At 36.5% G+C, this 13,159-nt stretch overlaps 1 protein-coding gene across 2 annotated transcripts in view; it reads right to left on the bottom strand.

Annotated features, from left to right (window-relative positions):
- DPP10 (dipeptidyl peptidase like 10) overlaps positions 1 to 13,159 on the bottom strand; it is a 650,645-nt gene that overhangs the window by 119,565 nt on the left and 517,921 nt on the right. For both annotated transcript variants that reach the window (XM_058715478.1, XM_058715477.1), the window contains exon 8: positions 4,326 to 4,446. In XM_058715478.1, the coding sequence (XP_058571461.1) occupies positions 4,326 to 4,446 (121 nt within the window). The remainder of the gene's footprint in view (positions 1 to 4,325; positions 4,447 to 13,159) is intronic.

Here is a 13,159-nt window from a genome sequence, read left to right as displayed (position 1 = left end):
TCAATTTTTGTTTCTAGTTAATAGGTTCAATACTTTATGAAATTTTTCAAAGCTGTAAACTTGGCAGCTGTGAACTTTAGGGTTTTTTTAGCAAAACATTCATGTGATATTTTATTTAGTTAAGTTACTATGTTAAGTGAGCCAATTTATATGAATAACATTAGATGCATTTTGTGTGAATTATGTTTAAAGTGATACTTCATTTTGAGGATGATGTTTTATTTTTCTTCTAAACTTCAACTCTTTAAAACACATATTTTATTTTCCTTGACTTTCCTTAGGAAATGAATAATACTACAAATACAAAGAGGCTTTAAAATTATACTTTTAAAGACTTAAAATCTCGACATAAGTGCCTTTGGTTGGGATTAACAGCCACACTCACAGATTGGCCTAGACTTAAAAAGTTTAAGCCATGCCCTTAAATGTGCCACGAAAACATTTTATTATCCTTTATGTGACTCCTTCTTGAATCTTTTTTTTTTCCCTATGATATTTGCTAAAGGCAAATTTCAATAAACAAGGTGGAAATGTTACATGTTACTTCTGGAGTCTCCCACACACACTATTCAGATTGTAATTGATTTCTGTAAAGTTACAAGAAGGAAATCTCCACACTAGAATGTCACATACATACTGCTGAAGATCACTGTGCTGTGGTGAGTGTACTGAAGGGAAAAGAGAAGGTTTGGAATCTGGGAGCTGATGGAATCTTGGAAAAGCAAAGTGATAGAAGAAAGTGAAGGTATTGTGTGGCTCTTGAAATACAGGTTGGGGATGACAGGCAAAATATTGAGGGAAACATTAATGACATCTGAATGGCCTAAATCCCTCTGTCAAACCTTAACACTGATTCCCTTGGTATAGTTCCTTCTCTAGGAAGTAAAGTGAGGACTGAGGTAAGTCTGTGGTCAGAGTCTTTGCTTGAGGAAATATACCAGGGAAATCTAATGGCTCGGGTCCATAATGTATGCCATTCCTTAGGGAACGATGAAAGGCACTGAAGTGAAACAGGTAAAGTAGATCAGGACTAAGCACTGGATTTGAGGACACATATTCAAGTGTCACCTCTGGCACTCATGAACTTTAAGGCCACGTCCAAGTCACCTATCCCTGAGTCTTGGTTTCTTCTGTAAACGAATAAATATGCTAGTACTGTGAGGATTCAATCACATAGCACATTTGGAATTTGCTAGTATGCCTAAGATAAGATAAGATAAGATAAGATAAGATAAGATAAGATAAGATAAGAGCCAAGGGACTGAGTTTCATTTGAATGGCAAAAACTCTAATTTTTCAATTTCTTTTTTGGAAAGTGTCAGGCCTACAGACTTATTATGGAAGACTTTTGTTATTTCTTTGTCTTTCCTGTCTCTGACACAGTTTTCACTCTCTACTGGAATATATATAATTTCATTCTTTAATTAAGAAAATAACCTTATTTGTAAGATAATGGTCTTTAATTTCTCTTTTGTCAATTTTCTTAAAAATGTAATGCCAAAAATTACACAAAGTCACACAATATGACATATCCTATGTAAAGGATAGAGACCCAAATCATCTTGTTCAGTGGTCAAGTCAGTACATTCTACACCGAGTTGACTTAGAAGTTCCTTGGATCACATTTTGTTACCCAAGGTAGCATGCTAGCACACTGTGAGGCACCAATGTTCCCACTAAATTAAGTTTTGCATCCCTGATGTATGCATCACTAGGAATGCCTGCTCACTGGGTCTGTCACCACTGTTTACTAGCGACCCAAACCAGAAGCCAAAAAATCATTCTTGACTTCTCATCTACTCCATCCTTTTAACCACTAAGATCTATTTTGCTGCCTCGTCAATTTTAGAATCTCCCCTCCTTCTTACTGCTTTAACCCTGGTACTATTGCTCATTATCTCTTGACGGAACATAGAAAAAGCCCCCCAGCTGCTCACTGGTTCTTTCTGCTATTTGATCCCAGCTTTAGGCTGTACTCAAAATGGCCTATTTATATGGAAGATCTAATGCTGACACTCCCTTACTTGAAAAGCTCTATTAGTTTCCCCCTTTATGAGGTGAAAAAATAATCAAAATCCTGGATTATTTTTAGGGTCACCATCCCTTGGTTCTTGCTGTCTTCCTTTTTCTCAAATTTTATGCCCAAATAATGTCAAGCATATTTTAGTTCCCAAGGTGCACACGGAGCTATTTAACTTTGCTATGCTTTTGCAAACTGTTGCTTACGTTTCCCTAATTTCTTCTTTTTAAAGTATTTTAATTTCAATTCCAGTTTAGTTAACGTAGAGTGTAATGTTAGTTTCAGGTATAGGATACAGTGATTCAACACTTCCATACATCTGGTGCTCATCACAAGTGTACTCCTTAATTCCTACCACTTATTTAACCCACTCCCCAACCCACCTCCCCCTTGGTAACCATCAGTTTGTTCTCTACGGTTAAGAGAGAGATAAGAGTTTCTTGGTTTGCCTCTCTCTCTCTCTCTCTCTCTCTCTCTCTCTCTGTCTCTTCTGTTCATTTGTTTTGTTTCTTAAATTCCACATATAGATGAAGTCATATGGTATTTGTCTTTCTCTGACTGACTCACTTTGCTTAGCAAAATACTCTCTAGCTCCATCCATGTCATTGCAAATGGCAGGATTTCATTCATTTCAATGTCTGAGTAATATTCCATTGTATATACACACCACCTCTTCTTTATCCACTCATCAATTGATGAATACTTGGGCTGTTTCTTTCTTACCTACTTTCTTTGTTAATCTTTCAGTGTCAACTCAGAGGGTTTCTCCTTTAGGAAAATGTTTGCAAATGCCTAGAATGGGCTAAATCTTCTTTGTTCTTATAGAGTCCTATGTTTACTGTGATTTGACCATTTACCACGCTGCACTAACATAGTCTCTTCATCCCTCAGGGTCTCACACAGTACTGACAATATTTTGAAGACAAAGGGCATCTCTTACCCAGCTCCTCTACATAAAAGATGGTTAGTTCTTGCTAACTAGATTCCTGGAACTACCCAAGTTTCAAGTTTGTTCTCCAGATGTTTCTTTAATTCATTGGGCCATCTCAGGCCCCACCAATAACTTACCTTTTTGTCAGCTTCTGACACTCTGAACCAAAGAAACCTATTTATTACTCTGCGTGTTTGAATTTTTTAAATTTCATACCGTAATTATTATTGATATTTCCAAAGTAGCTTCCACTACTCCTCAGAATAAACTGTGGTCTCTAAAATATTTTATTATTTGATGTTAGCATACACATAAAAAATATAGATATAGATATACATGTGCACATATGCATATAAATTTCAAAGGTTACAATGTCTCTTCATTAATAAAATAACTACACCCGGCAAAATGTTTCTCTTAATGTAAGGTCCTCAAAGTATACTTTGTTTAGTTCCCTGATGTATCTCAGCACCCTTACAAATACTTGGAAAGTAGTAAGTCTTTAATAATACCTGTTTAATGATAGACTGGATGAACAAAAGAATGAGGTAAGTGATTTACTTTTCTTACAGAATTAAAAATATCGACTCTGAGGTAGAAAGATTGCATTTGGCAGTATTGCTCAAGAAATAAAATTTATTTTCTAGAAGAGCCTTAGCTTTATAATTTCTAATCAAATACAACTAACTTAGTTTAAATCTCGATGTTTTGCCAACATCAGTTGTGGAGTCTGAAACCTAGGTATTAACCTCAAGCTTTGAATCTTCCCCAGGAAATCTGTGCCTATAACCTAGCTGACAATTGGTGGATGCTAAAATTGGATAGAGATTTTCATTACCTGATTCCTTTTTATATTCTTAACTCTCATGAAAACTTGATTCAACAATAACTGCAAATAACTCTTTAGGTGGGTTTTATTTTGCTCCCCATGCAATGGCTTTTAAAATGTGACAGACTGTTCTTAATGGGAATGACTAAAATCAAGTGGCTTTCAAGTAGTTTTTCAACAGTAAAGGTTTTTGTTTCCTCTTTTCCACAGTCAGAAAAATTCAGAATTGAATTCCAGGGTGACATAAGGTGATCATTCACTTTCATTAGTTAAGCATCACCAAAATAAAATCTATCTAATCTGAACAAAATGTATGTGTATGTGTACACACACACACCAAATGTGGAATCATATTAGTAGACATGAATCACAACCAGTCAAAATACGAGTGCATGCAAAGACACGAAATCATGAAGGCAATTTTGAGTGAAAATAAGAAGAAATGGAACTCTAAGTCTTGTTCTAGAACGAATAGAGTTCTTTTACAGATTTTGTATAAAAATATGTCATTTGTGTTCTTCTGAAACTAAATCTATTCAACTCACCTTCGTATAACCAGTCAGCAATCCCATTAAAAATAATTCCTTCTTTTCCGGAAGATGTCAGCCGCAATGAACTGCTCTTTATATCAGGTTGATAGTAGATATTATTTTCAAAAATATAAATCTGGTTCCAGAAACATATAAAGCAAACCAAAAAAGAAAGAAGAAAAAGAAAAAAATACCAACATATTAGGAAGTTTTTAAAAAATACTTTCAGGGGCGCCTGGGTGGCGCAGTCGGTTAAGCGTCCGACTTCAGCCAGGTCACGATCTCGCGGTCCGTGAGTTCGAGCCCCGCGTCAGGCTCTGGGCTGATGGCTCGGAGCCTGGAGCCTGTTTCCGATTCTGTGTCTCCCTCTCTCTCTGCCCCTCCCCCGTTCATGCTCTGTCTCTCTCTGTCCCAAAAATAAATAAAAAACGTTGAAAAAAAAATTTAAAAAAAATAAATAAATAAAAAAATAAAAAATACTTTCATAGTAAAAAAATAAAATACTTTCATGCTATAGAATAATAGCTGAGGACATAAGTGCCGTATTTTTTTCCTGCTTTCTGTTTCTTTTTATTTAGTGCACACATTTGCATTGTTTTCAATTATTAACGGCACTTTCCTTCCTTATCATATCAGTATCAAATTATGATTTAGAAATTACATAGTACTGGTATTTAAGCTTTTATATCTGTTTTTTCTACAACAATTTTTCATCTATTTCATCTATTTTTTATACCACAAAATTGATTTGGGTTTTACTAACTCTTTGCATACTTAAGAGACTGATAAACTGTATCAGATGCCATTTTAGTAACAGCTAACAGATGGCTTAAGAGCTTCAATTTGGGGTCTTTTACAAAAATGGACTTGGTCATCAATAAGATAATCTCCAGAGAATCTTTCTGATTCCATCCATCCTGACTCACTAATACCCTGATGAAAGGAAAGGATGGCAAAATTCCCTTGAATTGATTAATGGAACACACCTTGCTATGCCCCATTCTTTGCTGGCAAATCTTTCCTTAATAGCATAGCAATAATAATCAATGTGTGTTTGAGGGTTCAAGAGAGAGTTTTAATTTGAACTCATCACAAAGTCTTCCAAAATAATATCATCAACAACAACAGCCCCCACAATAGGAACAACAGTAGAAATTGAGCAGAATCTGTCCACACAAAGGGATGTGTCTTTTTTTTTTTTTAATTTTAATGTTTTATTTATTTTTGAGACAGAGAGAGACAGAGCATGAATGGGGGAGGGTCAGAGAGAGAGAGAGGGAGACACAGAATCTGAAGCAGGCTCCAGGCTCTGAGCTGTCAGCACAGAGCCTGATGCGGGGCTCGAACTCACGGACCATGAGATCATGACCTGAGCCGAAGTCGGACGCTTAACCGACTGAGCCACCCAGGCGCCCCAGTGATGTGTCTTTAATACAGAAAATTCAGGATAAAATTATCTATAACCCATATTTGATTTTTTTAATTTTAATTTTGAACAATCTCTATATCCAATGTGGGGCTTGAACACACAACCCTAAGATTAAGAGTCACATGCTCTACTGACTGAGCCAACCAGGCGCCCTACATTTGAATACTTTTAATGCAAACCTTTCAAACTGCTCGTCCATGTGATAATATAACCTTCAGAGAATCATGTTTCATCCACATGTTGGGGGGAGTAGAAGACTGTCAAATGGAAAACAAGCTGATATCCAGACTGAACATTCTACTAGGAAGGTAGAATATGGTTAGTGTCCTTGTGTTCCAGCATGCTACAGGACCACTGCACAGTAGCAAACAGAGCAAACACAAGAACTTCTGATATAATCCTCTCATTAGGTCCTAGATTTTAAATCTCGGTGTGAAAAATAATGAAAACCATATTAATATCCAGAAAATCTCATTGATATTCTACTTTGATTCTGGTGATTTGGCAAGGATATAAACAGCAGATCTAATTAATCATTCCAACACTACATGTAATTTGTATTACAGGTAAGAATGCCAATGTAAGGATGAGGATTTGGGGGGAGGGTGGGGAGAAAGACAGCTATAACAGGGTGTTCAAAAGAGAGGGCTTTATAATCAGGCAGCCTAAATTCAAAATTTGAATGATTTTGACAGTTTTCTTAAACTTTTTAAATTTCAATCTTCTCTTTTATAAAACTTGGGACGTCTCACACCTGCCTTAGTGATCTGTTGTGAAGCATACATGACGTAATAAATGTAGCACATATAATACATGACTATCACTAGAAACACGAGCTAATTTGGTTCAAAATTCTAAGCTTTTTGGAGGCTACGAATTTTAAATAAATAAAACAAAACAAAACAAAAACCCTCTCCAGCTTCAGCCGATGTTTAAATTCTCCCAAACTATTGGCCAGCATTGCATATTATGTTGGTAAAATATGGATTAGGAGCAGTAGTAATATACTAACAGTAGTAGTGTTCTACTAATAATGAAAGAAGAGAGGTAATAACAAATGACACTTGCTGCTTTCATTTCGTTTAGAAAGTTTTCAAGTGAAAGAAAATACATTTATTTATTTTTTTCTTTTTCAAATATTTATTTTGAGAGAGGGGGCACATGCGGGCAGAGAGAGAGGGAGAGAGAGAATCCCAAGCAGGTTCCACTGTCAGCATGGAGCCGGACATAGGGCCCGATCTCACAAACTGTGAGATCATGACCTGAGCCAAAATCAACCCACTGAGACACCCAGGAGCCCCAGAAAGAGGTTCATTATTGAAATCACATGCATCGTACCTAGCTTAAAGCTTGAGAACTATACCTCAGGTGTCTTAAAACTGGGTGGAAGTTGGTTTTAACAACTTGCACAATCCCTTATAACCAAGGAAAAATATTAACTTTATTCCAGCCATCTAGAGCTTAATTTAAGCTTTACATCTTTTGTCAACTACCTCTTTTTGCCTTTCACAAACAGGCACACACAAAGTGCCTTCACAAACTGGCACACAAAGTCTTCCCTACATGGAAGGAATACCCTTTTTGTACCTGAATCTTCTATTAGGGCTTGTGAGCAACAACAGTTCAGATCATCTACACCCAGAATACTTAAGGGCATGTGGCTATTCTTGGGGGTAGAGGTGACTTAATCCAAAGTAATGTAGTTCCAGATCCTCAGCTTTCTGAAGGGAACAAACTCTAAGTCAAAACAATTGATAAAACCTCCACGATTTCAGCAGATGTATAAATTATCCAGAACCATTGACCAGTAATTACATTTATATTTGAAGAACAGATTGGATGATATTCAGAATCCATATGAAACTGACATCTGCTTCAATGTAAAAGAACAAGCAATATGGAATCTGAATTTTAATGCCATTTGCTGAAAGCTTAAATACCAGGGAATGTCCACAAGATCTTTCTTCTATGGACGAAAAATTTGTAGCTGCCTTCATGAAAATGTACATTTGTAATCTTCTGACCTCTTTTAAATAGCCAATGTTTTTCCTTGAATTATATTAGTTTCAAATAATCATCACAAACTCTAACTATTAGCTTAACAATAGGAGAACTGCAAATATTCACAGGTACTACATGGGCACTCTGATAGAATTAAACTGGATCGAAATGTCAATCATCGAGGACTTAAACTAGATTTAAATCACATTGAAAATATGACAAACTGTAATGCTATTTATCCTAGTGTTGTTGATTAAGCTGTTTACTTTTTTTTTTGATGCTGTTAATCAATTCTTTCAATGAGCCACCTAAACAGTATAACAAATAGGAATGGATAGCTATTTTACCATTTAACTCTTCAATTTACAAAGCAAGCCAACTACACAGTTTTTAAAAATCAATGGTCTTCTAAGTTTTTTTTTAAGTTTATTTATTTATTTTGAGAAACACAGAGACAGCATGTGTGGGGGAGGGGCAGAGAAAGACAGGGGAAGAGAGAGAATCCCAAGCAGGCCTCACCCTACCATCACAGAGACAGATGCAGGGCCTGAACCCGCAATACCATGAGATCATGACCTAAACCGAAACCAAGAGTTGGAAGCCTAACTGACTGGGCCACCCAAGAATCCCCAAAATCAATGGTCTTAATACACTTACAAAATTATTCAAAACTGGTAAAGACATCAGAAAGGCAACAGGAAGACAAAGTACTATGTGCCGACTCATGGCAACAAGTATGTAATAAACGTTCCAAGAAATTAATCAGTGTGCTAGTTGATAGGTCATTCTCAAGTTATTGGACATAGCATGTGTCACTGCTGAGCAGGCGTCTATAAGGGCCAATTATTCACCTTTTCTTCCCACTGCCATAACCACCCGCAATGCTTCTGATGGTGGGCACCCAGTGGCTTTGACTGCTGGGTGAAGAAGCTTGGAGCACATAGCCAAACTGTGATGGACACATAGCAAGAAGTGAACATTTAATGTTAAAAGTCATTATGATTTTGGAACTGAGAGTAATGACAGTGTACATTAGCCTACTGTGCCTGATTCAACTAGAGACAATGCCTGATAGTAGCAGACTCTTGCAAACTTTTAATGAGCTTAGAAAAACAGCAAAATAAAACAGGAATATAATTGAATATCAGACCTATTTTTGCTGAAATGTTACTGAAAAGTTATTCCACATTCACTGACTGTCATAATAATTTTAAATTAGAAAATTGTGAAGGGGCACCTGGGTGGCTCGGTTGGGCGTCCAACTTCAGCTCAGGTCATGTTCTCACAGCTTGTGGATTCGAGCCCTGCATCGGAGTCTGTGCTGACAGCTCACAGCCTGGAGCCTGCTTCAGATTCTGTGTCCCTCTCTCACTCTGCCCCTCACCCACTCATGCTCTCTCTCTCTCTAAGAATAAATAAAACAAAGGGGTGCCTAGGTGGCTCAGTCGGTTACCGTCTGAAATGAGTTGAAGTCATGATCTCAGGTCCATGAGTTCCAGCCCCACATTGGGCTCTGTGCTGACAGCTTGGAGCCTGGAGCCTGTTGGGATTCTATGTCTCCCTCTCTCTCTGCCCCTCCCCTGCTCATGCTCTGTCCTCTCGGTCTCAAAAATAAATAAAAACATTAAAAATTAAAAACAATAAATAAAACATTAAAAAACAAATTAAAAAAAAAAAGAAAATTGTGAATTACTCAAAAATCCCCATTTTCTCTAACACCAATGGTGTTAGAGGATATGAAACAGTCTAGTTGGGATAGTATTTGGGTTGCCTTTTACTGTGACTTGCTTTCTGGGAAAAAATTATAATTAAGAAAATATACCAGATAATAGATATTGCTGGTAGGAATGTAATGAATGGAGTCCTTTCTTATGTTGATTGTAAAAATATAAAGTAGTATGGCCATATGGGAAAATGATATGGGAAATCTCATCAGCTATCCCAAACCTGGGACCTTCTCTTTTAGGGCAAAAAAAGAAAGAAAAATCACTAATAAGTAGGAAATGCTGATGGATAATATTTATATCAGCAGTCTTTATAATGGCCAAAAGGAGAAGTCAAAGTGAAAACCCATCAAAGCAAATACCTGGATGGATTATGATTCATCTGCATCATGTTATAACATTCAGGTTTTGAGGAAAACAAAGTAGTGTTATGTGAACTGATGGGAAGAAGTTTCACTGAGATATTGTCAAAGGACAAAAGACATAAAAGTTATTTCAATGTGAACCCATTTTTTGCACTAAACAATAGCACTACTTATACAAAATTATACTAGCAGGAATATCACCAACAGATATACATTGGTCATTCATTATCTGTTGTAGTTAGTTCCATGCCTGCCCCAATATAGTCTTTTATAACTGTGGGCCATTCAAAGCCCCAAATTCCCATTTCCCAGACTCTCTTGCAAACTAATCTTCTCATCTTCTTTGCTAGATGAGTTTTAGTTACTTTGTGCAAAAAGAGAGTTGGTAGATAGGAATTGAAGACATTTGCCATTAACAGTTGGTCTAACATGTCAACTTAAGCCATAGTGGTTCAGTGGTAGTTTAAAATATTTATACATATTATAAATAAACACATATATATATAAACATGAGGAAATTTAAGGATACCTATATACGTATGTATTATATTTACATACATGTGTATATATCCACATATAAATACATGTATGTATGCCTATGACTCTGCAAGGATATATGCTAGCCTTTTAATATGGGTTTATGTGTTGGAAAGTAGCTATACAGTAAGAGAAAGGAATAAGAAACAGGTAGTGAAACAGAAAAGAATGGGAAAATATGCTAAATAGACTTGATTACATTTATACGTGTATGTAAAGTATAAAGGTTAGTAGATGTGTAAAGTACCAACAATAATTTCAGTGATAATAAAAAATAATGACAGTGATACAGAAATTAGGCATATAGGCTCTACATGAATAGTAGGTGATTCTTTATATTAATTTTTTAAAAATATGAAACTAATGATAAGGGATGTTTTCTTGGAGTAGTAGGGTTTTTCAACCTACTGACATTAAGGACTGGATATCTTTTTAAAAATTTTATTTATTTATTTTGAGAGAGAGAGAGAAAAAAAGAGCATGAACAGGGAAGGGGCAGGGAGAGAGGGAGAAAGAGAATTCCAAGCAGGCTCCACACTCATGGCAGAGCCCAACGCAGGGCTAGATCCCACACACTGTAAAACCATGACTTGAGCCTAAATCAAGAGTCCAGTGCCTAACCAACTGCCACCCAGGTGCCTTGAGGCCTGGATATTTCTTTGTTGTGGACGACTACCCTGACATTGTGGGATGATTAGCAGCATCCTTACTGCTACATACAAGATGCCAGTGACAGCCCTTTCTCTCAGTTGTGACAACCAAAATTGTCTCCAGACATTACCCAATGTCCTCTGGAGGGGAAGGACAAAATCACCTCCAGCTGAGAACCAATGATTTTGAGGTAAATTGTTTTGCATGTGTATGCTCCATGAATAAAATAATTTAGTTTAATTCCGTAAACTTTTAAAAGCCAATTTGCAATTTGTTGTCCAAAAGTACTCTGCTAAGTGTGCCTGGGGCTTATAGCCTGGGGCTATAAAGATTTTAATGTGTAGTCCCTATCTTCAAGAAGATTATAATTTTATGTGATGGGCAGGTAAATTCCTAAAATTGAATGAAGAAAAAAAATACATATTACAGGGCTTAGGCATGAGTGGCAGAGCTCAGGGTGGGGGAAGTGACTCATGAGACATTTATGAGATACTAATGTAAACAATGTCATAAAAGACAAGGAGTGATTTCATGGGATTAGGAAGGTAGAGAAAAGAAATGTCTAAGGGACATTTCCCTTAGAACTAAGGGAAACAGAATGGGCTAAAGGAACAGAATGAGCTAAAGCCAAAGGTGAACAACTATGGAAATTTTAGAGGAACTTTTTTTTTTTTAAGATTCAGGAACACTTCCTATATACCTATGACTGTCTAAAAATGGGGGTGTCTGGTTAGCTCAGTTGGCTAAGTGTCCAACTCTTGATTTTGGCTTGGGTCATAATCTTACAGTTGGTGAGTTCGAGCCCTGTGCTGACAGCATGGAGCCTGCCTGGGATTCTCTCTCTTTCTCTCTCTCTCTTTCTCTGACTCTCCCCTTCACTCTCTCTCTCAAAATAAATAAATAAAATTTAAGAAATAAAAATAAATGTTAAGATGGTGGTCAACCATAGAGCAGCTTGGATGCTAGACCGGATGATTTGAATTCTGTATTTTCAATAACTGATAACTATAAGTTGTTTACAAGCAGATGAGTAATTAGGAAAATATTTAGGAAAATAACTGGTGGCAATAAATGAATTGAAGGTGGAAATATGAGACCCCTGGCAGAAGGATAATTCAAATATTCTGCTTAATAGGTATAATAATTATAAACATGGAGTAATTATTCCTAACATATGATGTCCTGCTTATGTCTAAAACATTTGTGAATTCCATTTGAGTATCTCTCAGTTGGATCCTTTAAAGCTTCACTCTCCAGAGTCAATTACTGCAGTTTTAACACTACTTTCATACCGTTCAAATCATACGCAGTTTTCACCTTTTACCCTGCTCAGTGAGAATCTGAACATTCAGTCAACCATGGCCTTGGCTCCTTCTGGCCCCTGAACCACCAATTATACTCCAACTTCATCATACTCCCTGGCCCAACACAGGTTCCAAAATTCGTGTGGAACCTTTGCTTGCCTTTTGCTTTCCAAGAACAGATTTTTAATTTTCAATCATATATGTCAGTCAGTCAGTCAGTCAAGGGACATATACAAGAATGCTCATAGCAGAGCTCTTTATAGTAACCAATAATGATATTGTCAGTCAGGACAAAGATTATCCTTGGAGGGGAACAGTGACTAGTAAAGGACAGAAGAGGGGTTCTGATTTCTATTCTGGATGCTGTGTATATGAGAAAGTACTACATCTATATTAAAACTAAAGAAAAAGGAAAAAAAAATAATATGCAGAATATTTATGTGTAACCACAATTCATTTAAAATACTACCAAAAAGATTACCAATATTTCACTGAAAACTATAGTGCATCATTCAACTTCATAAAAATTCTGTTTCCTTAATTTGCCAGGATGTAATAAATTCTGAGTGTCCGTTTATATAATGCAAAGTAAAGCTATGAGCACAAGTTAAATAGTTTGATTACCTTTGACATTTGGCTTTGAATAAACCTCTCTGTTGGTTATAGAGTAGTGCTTTCATTTCCCTGCGGGACCATCTCTCGGCTATAGAACAACTCACTCAAATCATTCATCTCACCTTTGCACCAGTACCTGACATTCTAGAGATATAATCACTATCAGAGAACACTCATCCCTTGACATTTGCAATTATTCATATCAGGAAGCCCTTTCAAAGAG

The sequence above is a fragment of the Neofelis nebulosa genome, chromosome 2, assembly GCF_028018385.1.
Source record: "Neofelis nebulosa isolate mNeoNeb1 chromosome 2, mNeoNeb1.pri, whole genome shotgun sequence".
Taxonomy (NCBI): domain Eukaryota; kingdom Metazoa; phylum Chordata; class Mammalia; order Carnivora; family Felidae; genus Neofelis; species Neofelis nebulosa.
This window is presented reverse-complemented; position numbering and strand designations above follow the sequence as displayed.